At 35.7% G+C, this 21269-nt stretch overlaps 1 protein-coding gene across 3 annotated transcripts in view; it reads left to right on the top strand.

Annotated features, from left to right (window-relative positions):
- The window catches only part of LOC149243973 (flowering time control protein FCA-like), a 34421-nt gene extending 17826 nt beyond the window's left edge, over nucleotides 1-16595 (top strand). Inside the window, exons 4-20 of one of the 3 annotated variants that reach the window (XM_089374692.1) lie at nucleotides 1342-1424; nucleotides 1529-1580; nucleotides 1889-1956; nucleotides 6616-6682; nucleotides 6777-6856; nucleotides 7010-7074; nucleotides 7170-7232; nucleotides 7336-7498; nucleotides 7631-7714; nucleotides 8329-9036; nucleotides 9180-9218; nucleotides 9339-9539; nucleotides 9637-9912; nucleotides 10021-10059; nucleotides 15681-15749; nucleotides 16005-16056; nucleotides 16150-16595. In XM_089374692.1, coding sequence (XP_089230818.1) covers nucleotides 1342-1424; nucleotides 1529-1580; nucleotides 1889-1956; nucleotides 6616-6682; nucleotides 6777-6856; nucleotides 7010-7074; nucleotides 7170-7232; nucleotides 7336-7498; nucleotides 7631-7714; nucleotides 8329-9036; nucleotides 9180-9218; nucleotides 9339-9539; nucleotides 9637-9912; nucleotides 10021-10059; nucleotides 15681-15749; nucleotides 16005-16056; nucleotides 16150-16157 — 2117 coding nt within the window. In that variant the 3' untranslated portion in view covers nucleotides 16158-16595. Of the gene's footprint in view, nucleotides 1-1341; nucleotides 1425-1528; nucleotides 1581-1888; nucleotides 1957-6615; nucleotides 6683-6776; nucleotides 6857-7009; nucleotides 7075-7169; nucleotides 7233-7335; nucleotides 7499-7630; nucleotides 7715-8328; nucleotides 9037-9179; nucleotides 9219-9338; nucleotides 9540-9636; nucleotides 9913-10020; nucleotides 10060-15677; nucleotides 15750-16004; nucleotides 16057-16149 lie in introns of all 3 variants that reach the window. The other 2 variants (XM_089374691.1, XM_089374693.1) reach the window with 2 other exon arrangements.
- The last annotated feature ends 4674 nt before the right edge of the window (nucleotides 16596-21269 follow it).

Here is a 21269-nt window from a genome sequence, read left to right on the forward strand (position 1 = left end):
ACAGGTTAGTAGTACAAGGTTGTAAATGAATATGGTTAGTTTCAGTAACTGCTGCCAAAAAAATTGATTGTACTTGCATATTATCATTGGAATATTTCCAGAAAGGATTCGTTAAGATTGGAATTGCTGAGTTGAATGAGGGGCATGGGTGAGATAAAAAGGTGTGATTCTATTCATTATAATACCGATGCTTATGGGCAAAGTTGTTTGCTGTATTCAATCTCAGCTGTAATGTTTTACAAAATTACAACAGGTATTACGATTTTGTTTCACATCTGATAGTGCCATATCTGGGAATGTGAATCTTATATTGTGGTATTCAAACAACCACATTCAAAATATTTATGGTCTTTAATCGAAAAGAGACTGCTTACATATTGCTTGCCAAGAGAAGGATGCTTGTACATATTCTCTTTGTTTGGTTGATTCCTCCGATTTGCTGCTGTAGCTTAAAGGAGAGATTGGAATGTTGTGTTTGATTGTTACTATTTAGTATTGGCTCTCGGCATAGATGGGTTGTTGCTTTAGTATTTGGCTTTAAGATGAAAATACAATGTAACATCAAGCACACAATTCCTGTTAATGATGATGTGGATTGAAGTGTGAGTTATCAATTATCAAGCTTCATAATATTTGCAACATATACAACTGTATGTATTTATAAATTCATGGTTTACTATGATAAAATGAAAATTACCTGTGGATATACAATATTTTTTTGCTTAAGTTGAAATGTATTTTCCTGTAGTTAATGTTGGTGTACATTTAAAACTTAGTGTGACTATGGTTTTAATTATTGATTGATTGAAATTGATAAGCTCTGAGTAACTCATAACATTGAATGATTAAGAGCGACATCTAGGTTGGAATAACTGGTGATGATGTTAAGTAATATAGCATTTTTGATTCTTTTATTCTTTTGAGTTGACTTGATTTGGATTTGTAATTTTGCTTGTATTAAATGGTATTTGTATTGAAAAAAGAATTCATTAAATAACTGTCCCATCTTATTTCCCACTGCAAACTGTCTATTTATTCCTACCATATATCTTTGTGGCAGTGTTGTTTGATGAACATAATCAAGTATTGGTAATTTCCATGTTCTATTGTTGTGGACGGTTAAAGCAGTTGATAGAGTATAATTATATTTCTATTTTCAATGTATAAGGGTACATGCTAGTTACGTTTTAGTTGTGCACATAATCCATTGACGATTAGCTTTTTGCTTGGCGAAATGTGGTCCTATCTAACTGAAACTGCCAGCGAGAATGAATTTGATTATTGTGTGAAATATATATTGCTCATTGCATATTGTATCCACAAATTGTTACCTTGCTACAGGATGTTGTTTTATCAAGTATGCAACTATTGAGGAAGCAGACAGAGCAATAAGAGCTTTGCATAATCAGCGCACATTACCAGGGGTATGTGTGTAATCTGTCAAAGGTTAAATGCCAGTTGGTTGGGTTCATCTTTTATGCTGCACATTGCGGGTCAAACATTTGATTTTATATTTCCATTCTATCAGGGTATAGGTCCAATACAAGTTAGATATGCTGATGGAGAGCGTGAACGCCTTGGTAATTTTCCTTGTTCTCTATGAAATGAAGACAGTTCCAAATATTAATAGGCTAATTGTTATTATTGCTGTTTCCGTTTATGGTGTCTTGTGCTGAAATGTTTTTAGTTGCTTTCATGTTAGTTCTGTTGATGATACATGTTATTTGAAAATGTGGAAAGTAATTATGACATGAATCTCTCAGGATGTTACTCTGTTGCGTTGCTGTTTGCAATTTATTTCTGCAGAATATATTTTGTTCTCTTGTGATATTTTATCATGCATTTGTGCAGCACTCACGTTTGTTTTTAATGACCCTGTTTATGGTAGGTACAGTGGAGTATAAATTGTTTGTTGGCTCGCTAAATAAGCAAGCTACAGAAAAAGAAATTGAAGAGGTGATTTTTCGTTTCAATTTTTACATATATTGACACAATATTTTCCAACTCAATATGTAGGGGTAAATGACAGCATCTGCATTCAGTTCAATGGGGATCTCCATATCATTCTTGGCATCTTTCTTCTATGTATCTATTTATGTGTGGGACCTTTGCATTTAGGCCTATGCTGTTGTCACAAATGCAAACAATTGTTTTCTGCTTTGTTGCTAACACAAAACGTCCATGAGACAACCTGGCCTACGGGACAAATATTTTTACATTCAATGTGACAATTTCATCAAAACGAAGGAGAAAAGATCAAGGAGGCCAGGGTATGGTACAAAGAAGTTTTGGAGTACTTAGTCAGACTCAGGTTTCCTCTCTGTATTTTGAGAGTCTCCTACCCAGCGGTAGCAACTTTAAGGTGTTTGTTCTTCATGCATGTTATTCTTGTGGCTTGCATTGCTGCGCCTTATCCTCAGTTGTCCTCTTGCATTATTGTGTCCCGACTCTTGATTCATAGATTTGTTCTCTTCCTGATGTGGTTGTATGCCTCACATGACAACAAGAAATGTCTAATTCCCCCCCCCTTCTTTTCCCATTCTTCATTGGGTTCTTTCCATCTACCTCTCTCTTTTAGATCTCAATCTGTGCGAGTTGTTTCGTAGGTGGGATAACACCTGTTTTTCATACCATGGGATGTTACTTTCTCTTGAGGTGTGTCTTCTCCAATTATCCTTTCCGTAGCACACTTTAAAGTGTATTTTCAGCCCCTTATCAGCTGGTCAAAAGTATTCTACTATGCCTCAAACATGGAATCATTTTGAGTTTTGTACGTCCCATTTGTGTTTCTCCATTTTAACTCTTCCTAGCAGCTTTTTGGGTAATTTTTTGTGTGCATTAACTTTCGTTCTTTCCTTAGTATAAGTCAGCCTTTTTACTGCCTTCAGTGCTATTGGGTATAAGCACATTTGAACTAAAAGTTCTCATATGTGGTGCTGATTTTTACCTTGGGCAAGCCTCTTATCAAGTCTTTTTACGTACTTTCAATGGATTTACAAAGGTATTCAATGGTTGTTTCCAGTCGTATCATAGCATATGCGTGACACTCTCTCTCCAACTTGGAGAATCTCATGGCCTCCTGATTCTCAACAAGTTTTCTATCTACACGAACTCTGACATACTATTTTGTTTTCCTCCAAGTGGCAATGCTAGTCCCATAGATTATCTCTTGCCAGCCAGGCTTTTATCCCCCGCATCCTCAGTCACCTGGTTTGGGTTTTTGAGTTGAATGACCTTGAAGGTGGACAAAAATTAGACAGTGCAGAACTATGCGATAAAATTTGGCATTAAGTTTGAGAAACTATGAAATCAAAATTAAAAAATACATGTAGTACAATTTTGTGGAATCATTAAACATATGTGATAAAAATGAAAATTGCATGCCAACATTAAACATATATATATGTGACCTGTGGATGTCTATTGTTATAAATTCCCTTTTCCATAAACATACATTCAACGTATAGAATTCTGGAAATGAAATTTCCAGATTAAAACACATGGGACTGTCAACACATGCTGAAAATAAATATGGACATAAACAGACCAGTGACACATAAAAATACACAGATTTTTGGTCAACTTAGACCCAAGGAAAACCCCTTCAATCTTCTCCGGGGAAAACCTGTTAGACAGCTCTTCAAATTTATTTATCTTTCAAGTTCAGGAAAATAACATTTGCAGACAAAACAAAACGGCAAAATACAACTTATCTCTTCAGCCCAAAACTCCTGGAAAACTGTGCCCACTTTGCCTTGATTTCCGTGCCCACTCGAAGATGAAAATATGTACTGTGCGAATATGGACTGTATGGACTGCAATATACAGATTCTGTATGGAATGTAAGGATTTCCTCCAGGATACAGACTGTACGGACTACAATATACATATTCTGCATGGAATGTACGGATTTTTCATTTTTTTAGAAAACTTTTCTCGAATGGTGTGCAGCTCACAATATTAAATGCTGTATGTATTGTACCTTCTGTTGTTTTCTATGCCTTGATTTCTGTGCCCAGCTTTGCTCAAAAATCAGTCCTTAAACTTGTTGCAACAAATTTCTCCTTCAGAACTTTTTTTAGCTTTCAACCTCCTTTCTCCAATTTGCTCATGAAGAATGAATGCAGTCTCTCTTTTCTTTTCCCTCTTTTGTTTCCTTAAATGACTTTTGGGCAACCGTAAGATCTAATGGTTCAGATTCATTTAGATCAAGGGATGAGAATAAATGTGCATTTAATTCTCACTTTCTATTTTTTAACTCACCCATTAAATTAAATACCCACATTGTACTTTATGTCTAAACTCACTTTTCACTTTATAATTCAACATTGACTTTACCACATATATAAAGTCACTTAAGAAAAGAATTATTTTGGACACTTTTCCCTAGGTAGAGACTAACCCATGGGAAACTACTTGTCCAAGGTACATTAAAAATCAACAATTGTATGTTTGAAGCTTGAGCAGTGAGAGGAAAGGAGTTTGGATGAGAATTGTGTGGTTGTGCTCTGAAAAAGCTTGTTTGTTGACTTGTGAGTCACATTGAGCTCAGGTTTTCTTAATGACTTATGAAATTTGTTCTTGCATCAGATATTTGTTATTGCTCCTTGTTCTTGCATACCATTTCGCTCTTATGATGTGTTGGATAAATCCTTATTCCTCGTACTCACCTTTTCTCACTGATTTACCTCGAGATTCTAAAAGAATAGTTTCTATCTAGAACATGAGAAAAGCAGTAGATATGAAGGTTTGCAATTCAAATATCATAAGCATCGTATTGGTTCTCTTGCATATCATGTTGTCTATTTCTTTTATCATGTTGTTTGCATTGGCATTCCCTTTTCATGGTCTCATTATATCATCTGCCTCATCTTCAAATTGAGGATTATTTTTGATCCAAATAATTACATGATTTTAATGATTGACCTACCTTTGCTAACATCTATGCCAGAATGAGAGGAACAAACTCAGAGATAAAGGGTAGGTAGGTGTTTGAAGAGATTATTTTCCCTTTGATACATCTTTATTCTCTGAGCTATTATTGAGGAGGCAAGATATCACTCATCTAAAGTCTTTTATTTCATTGTGATTTTGAGGAAGACTTTTTACTCTACCTTGAGGGAGTCATATTTATAGAGATTGTGAGATATTGGTATCTTCAAGTCTCTCACTATTACTATCATGAGATAATGAGACAATTATAGGGTGGCTTGGCACATTCCATAGAATCTTTGAATTTGTTAGGTCAACTGATAGAGTCATAAGGGTGTTCCTCTCGTCAACTTTATTTTGGATATTCATTGATGAGTGAGATGCATGCGTTAGGGAGCACATTTAGGATGGGAATGGTTTCTGTTTACACTATGTTTTGATTTTTCTTTTCTTAGCAGCATGACTTCGCTGCTGCTTCAGGATGAGAGAGCCCAGACTCTAGAGAATGAACACAGAAGAAATTAGAATGAATACAGGCTATAAGTTAGTGCTGTAGTCTCTGAGAGAGCAGGGGCTTGGAGCAAGATATGAATGGATTGAATTCAGAATTGGAACATGGGTGAATGAAAGAGCATGAAAGACAGCGTGAATAAGAAGAGAGTACAAACCGGGGGTTTTGGGGTGTTAGGTAAGATTTTAGAAATCATCGATAAAAGTTGAAATTCAAATAAATTAAAGTTCAGGGCGATTAAATTCGACTTGAAATTTAACATCAAGTTAAGCAAATAAATTCAACTTGAAATTTGGTGAATTGTTTTCTTAGGTTTGAAGTTCGGCCAAATTTAAGTTTTAATTCTGAAAATTGCCTAACACGGCCACTAATATTTGCTGTTGCACTAAGTCCACTGCATATCAATATCAATTTTTATTTTCCAGAGCAAGCAGAGGGAGTTCAATTGGTTCTTTGGGAATCTCTGGTGGATGGTATATCATCTATTTGTTATTGGTCTGATAGTCATGAAATTGCACTGTTAAACCAAAAAATAATCTGTGGTGTTAGTACTCTGGAGTCTGAACCTCTTACTGGCTTTCATTTGTCCAAATGGCAAGGGTGTGAGCTTTATGCTATTTCTGGAGATAAACTATGTTCGGGAGTGAATTTTGAATGTTTTGAGTAGACACTCCACCCATTGTGAGGGACAATAGAAGCTTTAGTTAGATATCAAAAGAGAGTGCTGGGGGATTGGATTCAATGGAGAAATTCTTGATAGCCGTTGTAGGAGGGTTAAAAGTAGAAAAAATTAAATAAATAAATTAAACAGAGTAAATTAAATAAATAAATGAGGACCATTGAAAAATTAAGTGTCGGTTATGAGGATAATATAAAACTTGGGCCGTTCCCAGAACATCATAGCATTTATTTAATATTTTGAATATCTGGTAAATGGCTGTATAATGTGAAAACTACATTGAATTCCCAACATCATAGCATTTATTTAATATTTTGAATATCTGGTAAATGGCTGTATAATGTGAAAACTACATTAAATTCCCTTCTAGTTTTTGTACAATTTAAACAAATATCGCAGCATAAATTTTTGTTTTAATGTTTTAATTTCCTAATGTGATAACAAGTCTACCAAGTAAATTGATAATCACTAATTGTGTCGTTTTTAATGACAGATATTTGCCCCATATGGGCGTGTTGATGATGTGTACATTATGAGAGATGAACAAAAGCAGAGTAGAGGTGTGTATTTTGAGGTTCTATATTGGGCTTTTGTTGAATGTTTGACTTCATTTATACCTATCAACTTATCCATTTATCGATGTTACATCGACAGGCTGTGCTTTTGTAAAGTACCCATCCAGGGATATGGCAAATGCAGCCGTGAATGCTTTAAGTGGGATATTTACCATGAAGGTAAATATACTGACTTTTAAAAGACGTGTATTTAGTTGTGTCCTACTTTTATGCATGGGCTGGATGTCAATATATGGATTTTATCCTAATACAATTAGGCATTTGTTTGTATATCTCATCCATGAAGATACATCTTTATCTTAATGCTTGCAGGGATGTGACCAGCCATTGACTGTACGGTTTGCTGACCCTAAAAGACCTAGACCCGGAGACACAAGGTCTGACCATGTATCCTTGTTTCTTTATTTGAGTGCCAAAATGTTGTTTCAAAGATCCTATAAGTAAAATACTTATGCGGTTGTGTTGTCAACAGATCTGGTCCTGCTTATGGAGGCCCAGGCTTTGGTCCTCGACCACAGGGGCCACTGGGGGCTAGGTAGGGGCAGTGAAGTTGCTAAGTATATATTGAAGTTATCATTTATGTTCAATTGTTCGAATTGGATTTTAATTGCATGATATTCACCTTGCTCTTATTTCAGGCCTGGTTCTGGTTCAGGAGGGCAAATGGGCGGACGTGGTCCACCTACAAATTGGCGTCCCATGGGAACACCAAACATGGGGGCACCAGCACATGTTAGTGCTCGTCCGTATGGAAGCCCGTTGACTCCCAGAGGGGGTACTGCTGGGGCCCCTTCAGCAATGGTAAGGGATTTTCATCCTCGCAGTTGTTTTGACACTAGTCTAACTGGTAGTATTCTGTTGGAATATCTTTCAGGGATTAAATATTGGCTCTTCCATTTGATGCTTATACTATATTGTTACTGAAAACTGTAGGTTGGAACAGTGGGTGGCCCTGGAGGTCCTATGAATGGTTCTCTCCAAGGGTCCGGAATAGGAACTCCGGCTTCTCAGCAGCAGGTAATATGTTTCTAAAGTGGGTGGACATAATTCCTTCTCGATTACATTATTGTTCTACCCTCTTTTTGTATTACCTTGACAGTATCTTTAGCTCATCTTCATGAGTGAATTATTGTTTTTTGGTTTTTAGGCATCTCATTATACAGTTTTGGTACTTGTGTATGTAATGTGCATAAACTTTTTATTTCTAACCGTGCTGTTTCTTAAAAAGTGGTTCTGTTGACAACGTGACACTTGTTTTTCTATTTAGTGGTGCGTTTGAAACTTTGAAGTGCAGCTTTAGAATCATTGACATGAATGATTGCTGTTACCAGCTGTGAAGATTGGTCATGTTGTAATCTTTGTCTCCGATGCATGTTTTTTTGTTAAAATTTGGAGTTTGTGTACTGTAAGATGGATTTACATGTTAATGTCCATATGTAGTTTGTATTGTATGATAAATATATTGTATGGGATCTTAACTTCCATGCTAAAAGCATCTTGTAATGTCATGTAACATGTTGAATTTGAAAATGAACTATTTGAAGGTTTAATCTAACATTTATTAAATTTGAGGAAACACAATAATTGCATTTTGTGCATTTCACTGAGTTTTGAATTCTGACGTTTTGCAGAGCTTCAATCCACCTCTTGCACATCAACAAATACAGACATATGGGCAGCAGCCTACATCGTTGCAGAAACCACTTCAGATGCAGCAGCAGTTGGCACCATCTATGCAGCAACAACATCAGCAACCTCAACAGTCTTACTCACAAGTTCAACAGTCCCAGCAATCTATACAACAGTTTGGGCAACATTTGCAATCTCCACAGCCAGCTGTGCAGCAGCAACCTTCGCTTGGTCAGTTATCCTCATCACAACAGTCATTGCCAATATATGGCCAACCACCAGTTTCTCAGCCTCAAATGCAGCCGCATGTTAGCCCAGCACTGCAGCAAGTTCCTTCTAGTTTGCAGCAGCAGCAGCACCACTTGCCAATAACTGCTCTTCAGCAGCAGAAGCAGCAGCAGGTGCCACAATCACAACCTCAGCCACAGGTGCAGCCACAGCCACAGCAACCACAACCGCAACCACAACCGCAACCACAGCAGCAGTTACAACAGCAGCAGCCACAACAGCAGTTACAGCAGCAGCAACAGCCACAGCAACAGTTACAACAGCCACAACATATTTCTATCCCACAGCAGGGACATAGTGCCCAGCCTAGTTTGCAATCTCAGCAGTATCCTTATTTACAGCAGCAGCATCAATTCCATCTGGTGCAATCAGTAGCTCATACTCAGCAACAGCCACAGCCTGTACAAACTCAAAAGCAACAGGTACTGTTTGAAACTCTAGTTGTGTTTCTTTGTAGCTAAACCTTCTTGTATCTGATATTTTAACCAGATATAATACACTAGCCATGCAACCCAATAGAGGCTTGTTAGTAATTAGCTAATTGTCTGGTATTCATTTTGTGTAGACCTATTATCAGATGGCTGCTCAACCTGTGCAACAACAGGTCAGTACTTTGCGGATCGTAATGGCTGCAACATACACCACTATATTATTTTGTAGTAAAAATGTGGATATGCTTGTAATTAATAATATTAATAACATCACTGTTCTGTAATATCTACAGCCTTCCTGGGCTCTTCCAACACAGTCCCAAACAGTAGTTAGTGCTCCTGCTATTGTCAGTGCCGCGCTGGCATCATCGGCTACATCTGTCGTGCCTGTTGTCAGTGCTCCAACACCTACCCCTGTAACTTGTAATTGGTCAGAGCATACATCTCCAGAGGGTTACAAGTACTATTACAACAGTGTCACTGGAGAAAGCAAGGTAAGATAGTTTGTGGTTTCAGTGGTGATTTATTTGTGCTATTTTTTGTGGATTTTATTTTTGAATGAATATAACTAAATTATTACATGCATGGCAGTGGGAAAAGCCTGAGGAATTTGCAGCATATGAACAGCAGCTGCAGCAAGCACAGCCACAGCCTCAGCCACAGCCACAGCAACAGCCACAAGTGCAAACACAGCCTCAGGTGCAATCTCAACCCCAACCACAATCCCAAGTGCAGCATCAACCACAGGGGCAAGTTCAACCTCAGGTTCAGCCTCAAACTCAGTCAATCAACCAAGCACAGCAGCTGCAACAACTTCAGCTACGGCATCAGCAAACACAACTTCAGCAACCAGCATTGACAACGACAGTTAGTTCCTGGCTTTTTTCAGCCTTTTACGTGGAAGATTATTTTTGTTAAATTTTTGTAAGGTCTATGTTGTATGTGAATCCTCACAATCATATTTCTTGTTTGCAGTATACTGTTCCTGGTATGGTTGCACATCAGCCTATGCAGGTAAAATTCTTCTCCCTTTTCCATTTTATTTGCAGCTATTTTTTAAGGATAAAAACATGAAATGGCATTGCAAAAAAACTTTAATTTATTAGGACTACAATATACCTTCTTGCAGCTTATAAAAGATTGATCCCGAATACTAGGACTGCACAAGTTATTGTTAGGTTTCATGTGTCAAGCTTTGCATTCGTTTATTATCTATTAGCATGAAGAGACTGTCCAATTGTGGATTGTCTTTTTCAGATGCTGGGATAAGGAAAATGTGCCCCTCCCCTTTTCTCTGTGTGTGCATTATACATCTCTCTCTCTCTCTCTCTCTCGATATATATATATATATATATATATATATATATATATATATATATATGGCGAGAGAGAGAGAGAGAGAGAGATTATACTTCTCTCTCTCTCTCTCTATATATATATATATATATATATGTATATTCTGAGTAAAGAAATTAGTCTCTCTCTCAGCTTGGGGGCTAGTTCTTGAAAAGACAGAATTACAGGTCCATCCTTGAAATTCCTCTTCAATCTGCTCTTTGGGAACCCGTCTTCTTTTTCACTGAACCTTCCTCTCCAGTTCCTCCACCTCTTTCTTAGTTGTTGAAGAGGTATTCTCATGAAAAAGCTGTTCAGCATGTTGAGCCCCTTTTTCTGTCCTTTTCAAGTGAGAGGACCTTGCAGGTCTGGGAGGTCAGGGTGCATTTCTTTACCTCCAGTTTAGTCCGCCTCTGCTTGATTCATGGCAATCCCTGGCTGCAAGGATTGCCATGGATGAAAGAAAGTTACATGCTGGAGGGATGGAGGCTCCCACCAGGTGAGAAAATCGTTTATAACAAACCCCCTTTGGCACTGAACACCATAATAACCAGACATTTGACTGAATCTGGAGGGAAAGTCAGGGTTGTAGTCCCTTGAAAAGAGCTGGCTAAAATCAGAGTAACCCTGAGCTATCAGCAATGCCCGACACCAGAGCATGCTTACTCCAGCCAGCACGAGTCTCACCAGGGAACCACAGTTTCCCAAACCAGAGGGGGATCTGTTAATGGGTTCACAGATCATATAGAAGCCAAAACCTTGCACTGGTATACACAGCACAGAAGCTAAAACCACACAGAAGCCAACCAGACCCAAACCAGAGCTTACTACCACACGAGCAACAAAAGTTAAAACAACGCTCGACCAGAAGGGGGTCCCGGTCTTGTGAACACAAGGGATATTGCAGTGCTCTGTGTGACCCCTGCAACAAACCAGCCTGCTATGCACTCTTGCATAAAAACCTCATTGCTACCCAGAGTCATCATCACCCACACAACCATCATCCAGGAGTGCTTGCAGCCTTGATCACCCATGAAAGCCTAAGTCCTCACCATGAACACTGCTAGAAACCTCTCACACCCGCCCCACTACATCTTACCATCCATGTGTGGGTATAATGGTGCTCGAGGTCACCGTATGACAGTCAATATCACTGGTCACCTCATGGCGGCAATGCATCGCCCAATTTGGGAAGTCCTTTATATATATCACATATGATGCGGGGTATTTATTATATTACAAAATCTAATTTATAGTTTTGGTAATGAGTCAAAATCCTTCTATTAAAATTCCATCAATATAATGTTGGGCGATATTTTCGTAAAAATATTTACATCTAAGGATTTTATATAGTTTTTAGAAAATTTTGGCAAATTTAAATAATTTTATCCTATAAAATTTGGTTGAATAACTTTTGTATATTGAATGGAATTGGGAGAATCAGTTTTGGAAGCGAACTAGCCAAGTGGTGTATTATAGCCCCAATAAATTTCCCTGCTGGTTGTCAGAGGTCTAAAATAATGTAAGCTTTTGACAAGAGTAGACTGAGGGTGGTTTAGAACTAAGTGGCGATGTGTGAAAACTTGCTCGTCTGCAACTTCCCTGCTGGTTGTCAGAGGTCTAAAATAATGTAAGCTTTTGACAAGAGTAGACTGAGGGTGGTTTAGAACTAAGTGGCGATGTGTGAAAACTTGCTCGTCTGCAACTTCAGATAGTGCTTTGATACTATTTACCTTTTTAATGGTGACAATTCTTGCAAGGGGTAATTGGAAGTCATGTTTGATATCAAGACTTAGCCCAGGGGAATCAGAAACACAAGCTTCAATCATATATTGCCTTTGAAAAACAGGCTTTGGCTGTATAAATATGAATTAAGTTTGTTGGGATTTAAAATTTGGATATAGGACTATTATAAGACACTGCTGATTCAGAGAAGAGTTAAATGAGGATTTGGGGTACAAATTTATTGGCCATTCTGATTGTGTGTGTTTGCTTGTCCTTGAAGAAAGATGATAATCTACAAAACCAAAATAAGCTCCATGAAAATCATGTTTGCCTTTATTTGTTGCACAATATTTGACTCTCAGTTAAAAGTACTTGCTTTTATTTGTTGCATAATATTCACCGTAACAGTTAAAAGCATTTGCTCTCATTTGTTTTTTTCTTCCAAAGGAGCAGTTGAGATTTTTCTATTAAAAGGAGAGATTGGTTTCCGGGCCAAATCCTTTACATATTCCCTGTAAAAGAACTCCTAAAAGCAAAATGAACCCACATAGCATCAAACAAAATTTTTAACAGACTATTGACTAGCCTGTTGCTGCAGGCTCTCCTTCAGGCATGGTTTCATCAAATCAGACTTGCTGCTCCAAACCTTGAACTTTCTTGCCTTTTTTCCTTGCTGGACCTTCGCTGGCTTCGGCCTTTGTTGACGCAATCTGTGCTACACTGGCATAGTTTTCTTCCATCTCAGTCAATTTACAGTTCATAACTCTCAGTTCTGTCCTGACTTCTCCTTGGAACCTCTCAATTTTTCTCTGCATCAGCTCAAGTTTGGTGTTTATGAGCAACTGGAAAGATTTCTGCTCCCTCTCTTCTGCCTCATTCCTTTGATTCAATGTGTACAATAGACCTTCCATAGCTTCCAAGAACCTGTCCAGAAGTTGGCTCGTATAAACTTGCTCATTTCCGTTGGATGAAGAGCTTATATTCTCCATGGAGGGGTTGCGCAGTGACGGAATTTGCCACCCAGGTGAGAGCGTTCTTCTCGGCACACAGATGCAAGCGCTTAAAACCAGGGCAATGCTGGCTTGACACCCTCCTGTGGTCGTTGCCACAGGACAGAATGTTGGTTACCCATCATTATATGAACCCTGATGACCCGATGTCAAGCCTGTCATATCCGCGTAGGCCATCATTCGTCCTCCTTGTAGCATTTAATTGCAAAACTACATTGTCCATTCCAGATTTGCTTGTAAATATTGCAGATTGATATGGAGGGGAGAGGGAGAGGGATTAACGCCAACCTAGGCGAATTGAATGAGGTCTTAGTATCACTGTTTTCGGCACTTCAAATTTTCACTTGCCATTGTAAATTGTTAAGAGCTCTGGACACCTGTGCACGTGCTGAGCAGGGATTGTGTGCCATTTGCAATTGTGATTTGGACAAGGGTGCTGAGTTGATGGTTTCCAAAGTTGGTGAGTTATTGTGTGCTGCCGATCCATGAGTGACTTCATCAATAGACGGTCTGGAGCCTTCACATTCCAGAGATACGCCCACAACTGTCTTCTTATAATCAAATTCACTTGAATGGCATTTTGTGCCTTTATTTAATATTTCTATGCCATATGGGTGGATCATGGCAATGGGGAAGTTATTGGAGGTTTATTGTTCAATTCTAAGGACCTTCGGTCCAGTCTAGTCCCATTGTTAGCCAATGAATTTGCTTTAGGATTCAGATGCCTCAGAACATGGAAAAATTCAATTTGTTTGAATTGCTGAAGCTGAATAACAATTCTTTGCAATATGAGAGGGCAGACTACTGTTATATATTCCTTTTGCTTGCCATACTCGTCAGATTGCAATAAGTGAGTCTCCAAATACCTTAATTTTCAGGATTTTCCTTGCAATTGCTAGATCTAAGCTTTTCCAGAGAGCTAGAAATTTAGCTTGGTTGTTGGTTGCAACGTCCAGACCCCAAGCATATTGGATCTCGATTTTCGTTGGGGCAAAGGATTTGCTCTCATATTTTTTACGGAATTTAGTTGCTATGATTATTGGACACCCAGGACGGTTGGTCAACATATCACACAACCCAGAGTTCAGATTTAGGTGAATATATTTACAAGCATTCTGTGGCCGCTCAGTTCCTTGTCCTATGTTATCCAGTTTAAAGGTTTCACAATTCCTCATCAGTCAACACCTCGAGGACTAGAGAGTCACTTAAAATTTGAGTAGTTAGATAAGCTAGATCCGAGATTCTCCATACTCATTTGACCATGGAGCATCGGCTTGCATGCTTTGCCTATAATAAAGGGTCTAAACTGTTTTTGCACCATGAAAAGGTAACATAGATGGTGTGTTATTTTTAAATACTATGTTTTTGTCAGCATGGCTCCTGAAGTTTATCTTCTTGCATCGGCTTGCATTCTTTGCCTATAATAAAGGGTCTAAACTGTTTTTGCACCATGAAAAGGTTACATAGATGGCGTGGTATTTGTAAATACTATGTATTTGTCAGCATGGGTCCTGAAGTTAATCTTCTTTATTCTTGGAAGGGTGATTATGTTGTAGGCACATAACAGTAAGTGTATGTCTGTCATTTTCTGAATTATTATTTGTTGCAGTGGTTAGTGACATGTACACAATCCTCGCGGTCAAATAAAAAATGGCTATTCATTAACAGTGGTCTCTAGTGGGGCATGTATTTGCTCTTGCTGTTGGCACCCTTGAGTAGGAAACTGCTTGGTTTGGTCATCTACTGTCTGAGGTGGATTCCTCATCCCATCAGTTACTGGATTGTTTATTAGTGACAAAAAGAGCGAAAGGTAAACAAGAGTATTCGCGGAACAGGAAAGGGTTTTGAGTCGGTTGACTCTTCCTTCTTTTGTTATCTTTTTTAAAATGGAGGTTATCTTTGTGGATATTTTTGGTTCAGACATTATGAGAGCTGTATAAAATATTGTGGACTTTGGATATTAGGACATGTGATTTTGCCAGCCAGGGAAAGGGCCTGTTATTAGCCTAATTTCTGTAGTTGTAAGCGTCTACAGTTCACATAGTTCAATTCACTATCATCAGGGAATCTTTAAGAGGCAACAATTTGCCAATTGGTTATTTTTTGGACATTTTCTGAAAATATTATTCTCTCATTTGGTTAAAAAGTCGTCTATTTTTTAAATTGATAATATTTGCCAAAAATTTACAGATTTTAATGTTAAATTATATGTATGATTTTTCAAATCAGAATAGACACCTAAAATACTATACATAGGCATAATATTTGAATTCTTAAAAAATATTCTGGTTGTCATTGTTGATGAATTATGCCCCAATTGTAATTTCTACTAGACTGCTCGAAGCCCAAAAACACTATGCCTCTGGATATTCTGGTAAATGATCAAGCATGTTTAATGGAATGGACCTTTTCAATAATAGTGGTATTAAAATTTTCTGGGTAAAAGAGAAGTCTAGCCTCATTTTAAAGTTTGTTAGTTCCTTGTTTCATCAGGTCAATGTCTGAATTTGGAAGGGATTCTGATTTTAAATATAGACTAACATAGATTCTGATGGTTCTCAGCAGAACCTTGGCTATGGGCAGCTGCAAGGTGCAAATACTAATCTTGAGCCAATCCGCCATCAAGTGCAACAGGTGTCTGAGCTACCCATGACATTTTATTACAAAATTACAAATTACGAGGATGTGTAATGATTTCTAAGATCTGTTTGGCAGTTTAGAATAGATTTCTGTTGCATAAAACATACCTAATTCCATAGAGTGTTTCAATAAATACCTTATTCCATAGAGTGTGTCAATAAATACGTAATGGTGCATGGAACGTCATTTTACTTTGGTTACTTGTCAGTAGCTAATTGTTCTTACTTTTCAAACACTTTCTTTGTGTAGCATTCAGGCATCCCAACAATGCAGGATTATATGTGGAAACAAAAGCCTGCAGGTATTGTTGTATTGCTTCCCTGTATTATGGTATTATTTTAAAAATTCTTTCGGTCTGAGAAAAATGTTAATTAACATAATTTTAATGATGCAGGTGCATAATCAGACTCCTGTTACATCTACCGGGCATACATATGTGTCATCGTTAAAGAAATAGGTCAAATCTGTTGGGTTTCACAGGTTAAATTTACTGAAAATTGGGGCTGCAATGGTCTGGGTCAAGTCATGCATTGAGGTATACAGATGGTACATATACAAATTAATTGCAATGATGTATGCCTTGTAAGGACGAGAATATTTTTGGCAACTTGGAAGTAAGAAGCTGTGTATCGGCAATCTGTACGAATTAATGTTAAAAGAGAAACCAGCTGGCCAGGTTGCCTTGTAAATGTACTTGAGTTGGGTTTCATTATGCGTTGCTTAATCTCTCTTACAAGTGGTTTTCGAGGGAAGCAATTAGCATTTTGATGATTATGAAATTATCTATGCATGATTTCTCCGTTATGAATTTAAATTTAGGTTTCTCCATTATGAATTTTAGTTTGGTTTTAACTGAATGGACCGTCCAATCAATAACACAACTGATATGGTTCAGGGATATTTTCAATACTTTTTTTTTAATCTATTTTTGGTATAAAAGATTGGGTTATGCTGCTTTTGTACAATGTCTTTATATTGCCAAGGTGGAAAAATACTTTATCCATGCGTGGCTTCACAAAACTTGTTATATAGTTGGTCTTTGCCTGGAGCAAACAAATGTTCTGTAAGTGACCATTCCTGTTCCGTTTTGTTTTGTATTAAATTATTTTGCTGTTTTAAATTGTTTCTTATTGCTGGTTGGAATAATGGATTATAATTGTTTTTTAAAATAAATATGATGTCATAAATTGTAGTTATTTTATTATTATCATTCTCGAAAAATATTCCTAGAAACACATGCCGAGGGGCTGCACCTATGACTTCCAACAGGGCTGATTTTGAAATGTAATTGGTTGCTTTCCACGTGGGACTGTATCATTGTTTTCAGTAAAAAGGAAGTATAGCATATTTCTTTTATGTTTAGCATATTGCAGGGTTTTAAATCCAGTACATCGTTTGTACAGGAAAGACATAAAAAATCTTACAGAGCAATTAGGTTATCAACTTTGTAGGTTCCTTCATTTTGAAATGAAGATATGATACAGGTGAGAAGCTGTTTTGTTAATGATCATGCGCCTGACATCAGAGATTTTTACTGATCCATCAAAAGTTAAGTTTGTCAATGGGTTCAAGTTAAAGAATTAAAATTTTTCCCTTGAAGATTTATTAAAAGGGGTTTTTTGAAAGGTTTTTAAATAACTACCAGAAAACAATATAATTGTTTATAACATATTGTCGACTCTTCAATTTGTGACATTTATGTTTTGACGTGTTACTGTTTTGTTAGCGTTATATTCTATTCGAGTTTAATTTGTACATTTGTTAATAACATATTTATGCAGTAACGTAACACTGGAAATGTTGTTGATATCCATATTTTTCATTTATTATATATTCATTTCTGGTGAAAATGATATTCAATCAAAATAGAATAGAATACACAATGGTTGATGGTAGTTTAGTTTGAGCAAAATTTTTGTTTATTATTGATCCACAAAAAATATCAATGGATTTAAGTTTTAGTTGTGTACATGTCGATAATGTCACGTTTCATGTTTTTAATTGGTAACTGTTGATTCTTATTGAATTTCTATTTCCTGTGCGAAAATGATCTCCCATCAAAATAGAAAACACAAAACACAATGTTTGATGGCAGTTTGTAGTACTGGAAAATTTGTCAATTGATTTATGTTTAGTAAGGATTTTGACATTGGATGTAGATGTATCTGTTGGGGTTGGTGAATGTGGTTTTGGGGAAATAAGTAAATAATAATTACATAATAACTAAATTGCTTACAATTGATTCTTAATCTTTCAATTTTGAATATTTATGTTTTTATATGTATTATTGTTTTTCGCTAATGTTATATTTAACTTGTTTTAATTGTATATATAACATATGTGCAATCATATATTTTTCTTTGAAAACATTGTTATTTTCACCTATTGAATTTTCATGTTTCATGTGAAAATAATCTTGAATCAAAATAGAATATAAAATGCTTTATTGCAGTTTGTAACGAATTCTGTTTATTATCCATTCAAGAAAATTGCTCAAATTCTGTTTATTATCCATTCAAGAAAATTGCTCAATGGATTTAAGTTTTGATTGTGTGAATGTCAATACCATGTTTGCAATTTCATATTTTTCATAGGCTGAAATAATATTAATTATTGAATTTCTATTTTGTGTGTGAAAATTGAATGCATAACAATACACGTTTGATGACAATTTGTAGCACTGTAAAATTTGTCACAGGATTTTTGAATATTTCTTATAGATGTATCTAATGGGGTTGATGAATGTTCTTTTGGAGAAGTAGGAAAATAAGAAATATATAAATTGCTTACAATTGATTATTAATTAGACATTCATGTTCCTATATAAGTTATTGTATTTTACTGATGCTATACTTAATTCAACTGTATATATGTTTGCAATTCCATATTTTTCATAGGTAAATTGAAATAATATTAATTATTGAATTTCTATTTTCTGCGTGAAAATTGAATGCACAACAATACACGTATTTGATGGCAATTTGTAGTATTGTAAAATTTGTCACAGGATTTTGAATATTTCTTATAGATGCATCCAAGGGGGTTGATGAATGTGGTTTTGGAGAAATAGGGAAATAAGAACTATTTAAATTAATTGAACATTCATGTTCTGATATAAGCTATTGTATTTTACTGATGTTTTACGTAATTCAACATATAATAATATATTGTATTTTACTGATGTTATACTTTATTCAACATATAATAATATATGTGCAATCACATGTATTCCATTGAAATATTAGTGAGATCTATTTATTTATTTATTGAATTTCCATTTTTGATGTGTAAAAATGGTTTTAAACCAAAATAGAATGTATAATGATTGGTTGCATTTGGGAACAAAATTTCTTTATCATGGATTCATGAAAAGCTTTAATTGTGTATAAATGTTTAAAAAAAACTATAACTTTATTTATGGAAATAAAAAAATTACATTTTTAAATACACAAATAGAGTGTGCATTCAAACAAAATTTCCCAGATCCATGTAGTGGTCACAAAGAAAGCCTAGTCTCCCAACAAAGACTCACATCTTAACAACTTAACCCCAGAGGTCTGCACAAAAAAAAAAAAACGAATTGAGATGAGAAACCATAAAATATTACAAAAATAAATTGGGCGAAAACCCAAGAACAAACAACAATATGTTTTTTGAATTTCCACGATCTTGGGTCGAGGATAGAATCGTAGGATCTCTAATGCTACCAAACCAAGAATCTCAACAAAGCTACTTTGCACAACGAAATATAAATAGTGGTAAATCACACATGCATAAGTATAAACAACTTTTTACAAAATATTGTACAAATATGTACAACAACCCAATTTTTGTTATATTAAACCGAGTAATACAACAGTCTAGGGGTCCCATACAAGGGATATTGGCCCTCAATTATCCATAAGTACAAGAATCCAAGATACCATGACAATCTCGTTGCAGCCTCTATGTTGTAAGTTTTAGTTGTGCAAATGTAAATGATGCCATGTTTCATGTTTTTAATTGATAACACTATTGATACCTAAATTGAATTGATATCATCTTATTGAATCTCTATTCAATGTGGGAAAATGATCTCCAATCAAAATAGAAAACACAATGTTTTGATGGCAGTTTGTAGTACTGGAAAATTTGTCCATTGATTTATGTTTAACAAGGATTTTGACCATTGGATGTAGATGTATCTGTTGGGGTTGGTGAATATGGTTTTGGAGAAATAAGTAAATAATAATTACATAATAATTAAGTTGCTTACAATTGATTCTTTATCTTTCAATTTTGAACATTTATGTTTTTATATATATTATTGTTTTTCGCTAATGTTATATTTAACTTGTTTTAATTGTATATATAATATCTGTGCAATCATATTTTTTTCTTTGAAAACTTTTCTATTTTCACTTATTGAATTTTCATGCCTCATGTTCAAAAATAATCTTGAATCAAAATAGAATAGAAAATGCTTTATTGCAGTTTGTAACAAATTCTGTTTATCATGGATTCAAGAAATATGCTCAATACCATGTTTGCAATTTCATATTGTTTATAGGTATATTGAAATAATATTAATTATTGAATTTTTATTTTCTGTGTGAAAATTGAATGCACAACAATACACGTGTTTGATGGCAATTTGTAGCACTGTAAAATTTGTCACAACGATTTTGAATATTTCTTGTAGATGTATCTAATGGGATTGATGAATGTGTTTTTGGAGAAATAGGAAAATAAGAACTATATAAATTGCTTACAATTGATTTTTAATTAAACATTCATGTTGATGAATGTGTTTTTGGAGAAATAGGAAAATAAGAACTATATAAATTGCTTACAATTGATTTTTAATTAAACATTCATGTTCTGTTATAAGTTATTGTATTTCACTGATGTTATACTTAATTCAAGTGTATATATATAATAATATATGTCCAATTACATGTTTTCAACTGTATATATATAATAATATATCTTCAATCACATGTTTTCTGTTGAAATATTATTGAGATCTATTTTTTCTATTTATTGAATTTCTATTTGGATGTGTAAAAATGAGCTTAAACCAAAATAGAATGTATAATCATTGGTTGCATTTGGGAACCAAATTTCTTTATCATGGATTCATGAAAAGCTTTAGTTGTGTGTAAATGTTTAAATAAAAAACTATAACTTTATTTATGGAAATTGTTGACACCTAATCCTCTGCGATTGGGTGAATTTGGAATGTGAACAGTCATCAAGAAGATGAACTGATCAGTCACATTCATGTATATAACAATAGCTACCTAATGAAATAGATGAATCACTTTTTTTGCCAAGTCTGGAGTTACTCCTGGTCTGACATGGTATCAGAGCTAGTCCTAAAATAGTCGTAACTCCCTGCCACTGCCTCTGTCCTGCGTCTCTGCCAAGCCTGTGCTGCCCTGACGCTCTCTCACCTAACGTTCTCTCACCTAACGCTCTCACCGTCCACCAGTAGTTTCTTCACCCAACTCACTTATAATACTAATATCAATA

Source organism: Pinus tabuliformis, chromosome 8 (genome assembly GCF_031772625.1).
Source record: "Pinus tabuliformis cultivar Carrire ecotype Pingquan chromosome 8, CPIR1, whole genome shotgun sequence".
NCBI lineage: Eukaryota > Viridiplantae > Streptophyta > Pinopsida > Pinales > Pinaceae > Pinus > Pinus tabuliformis.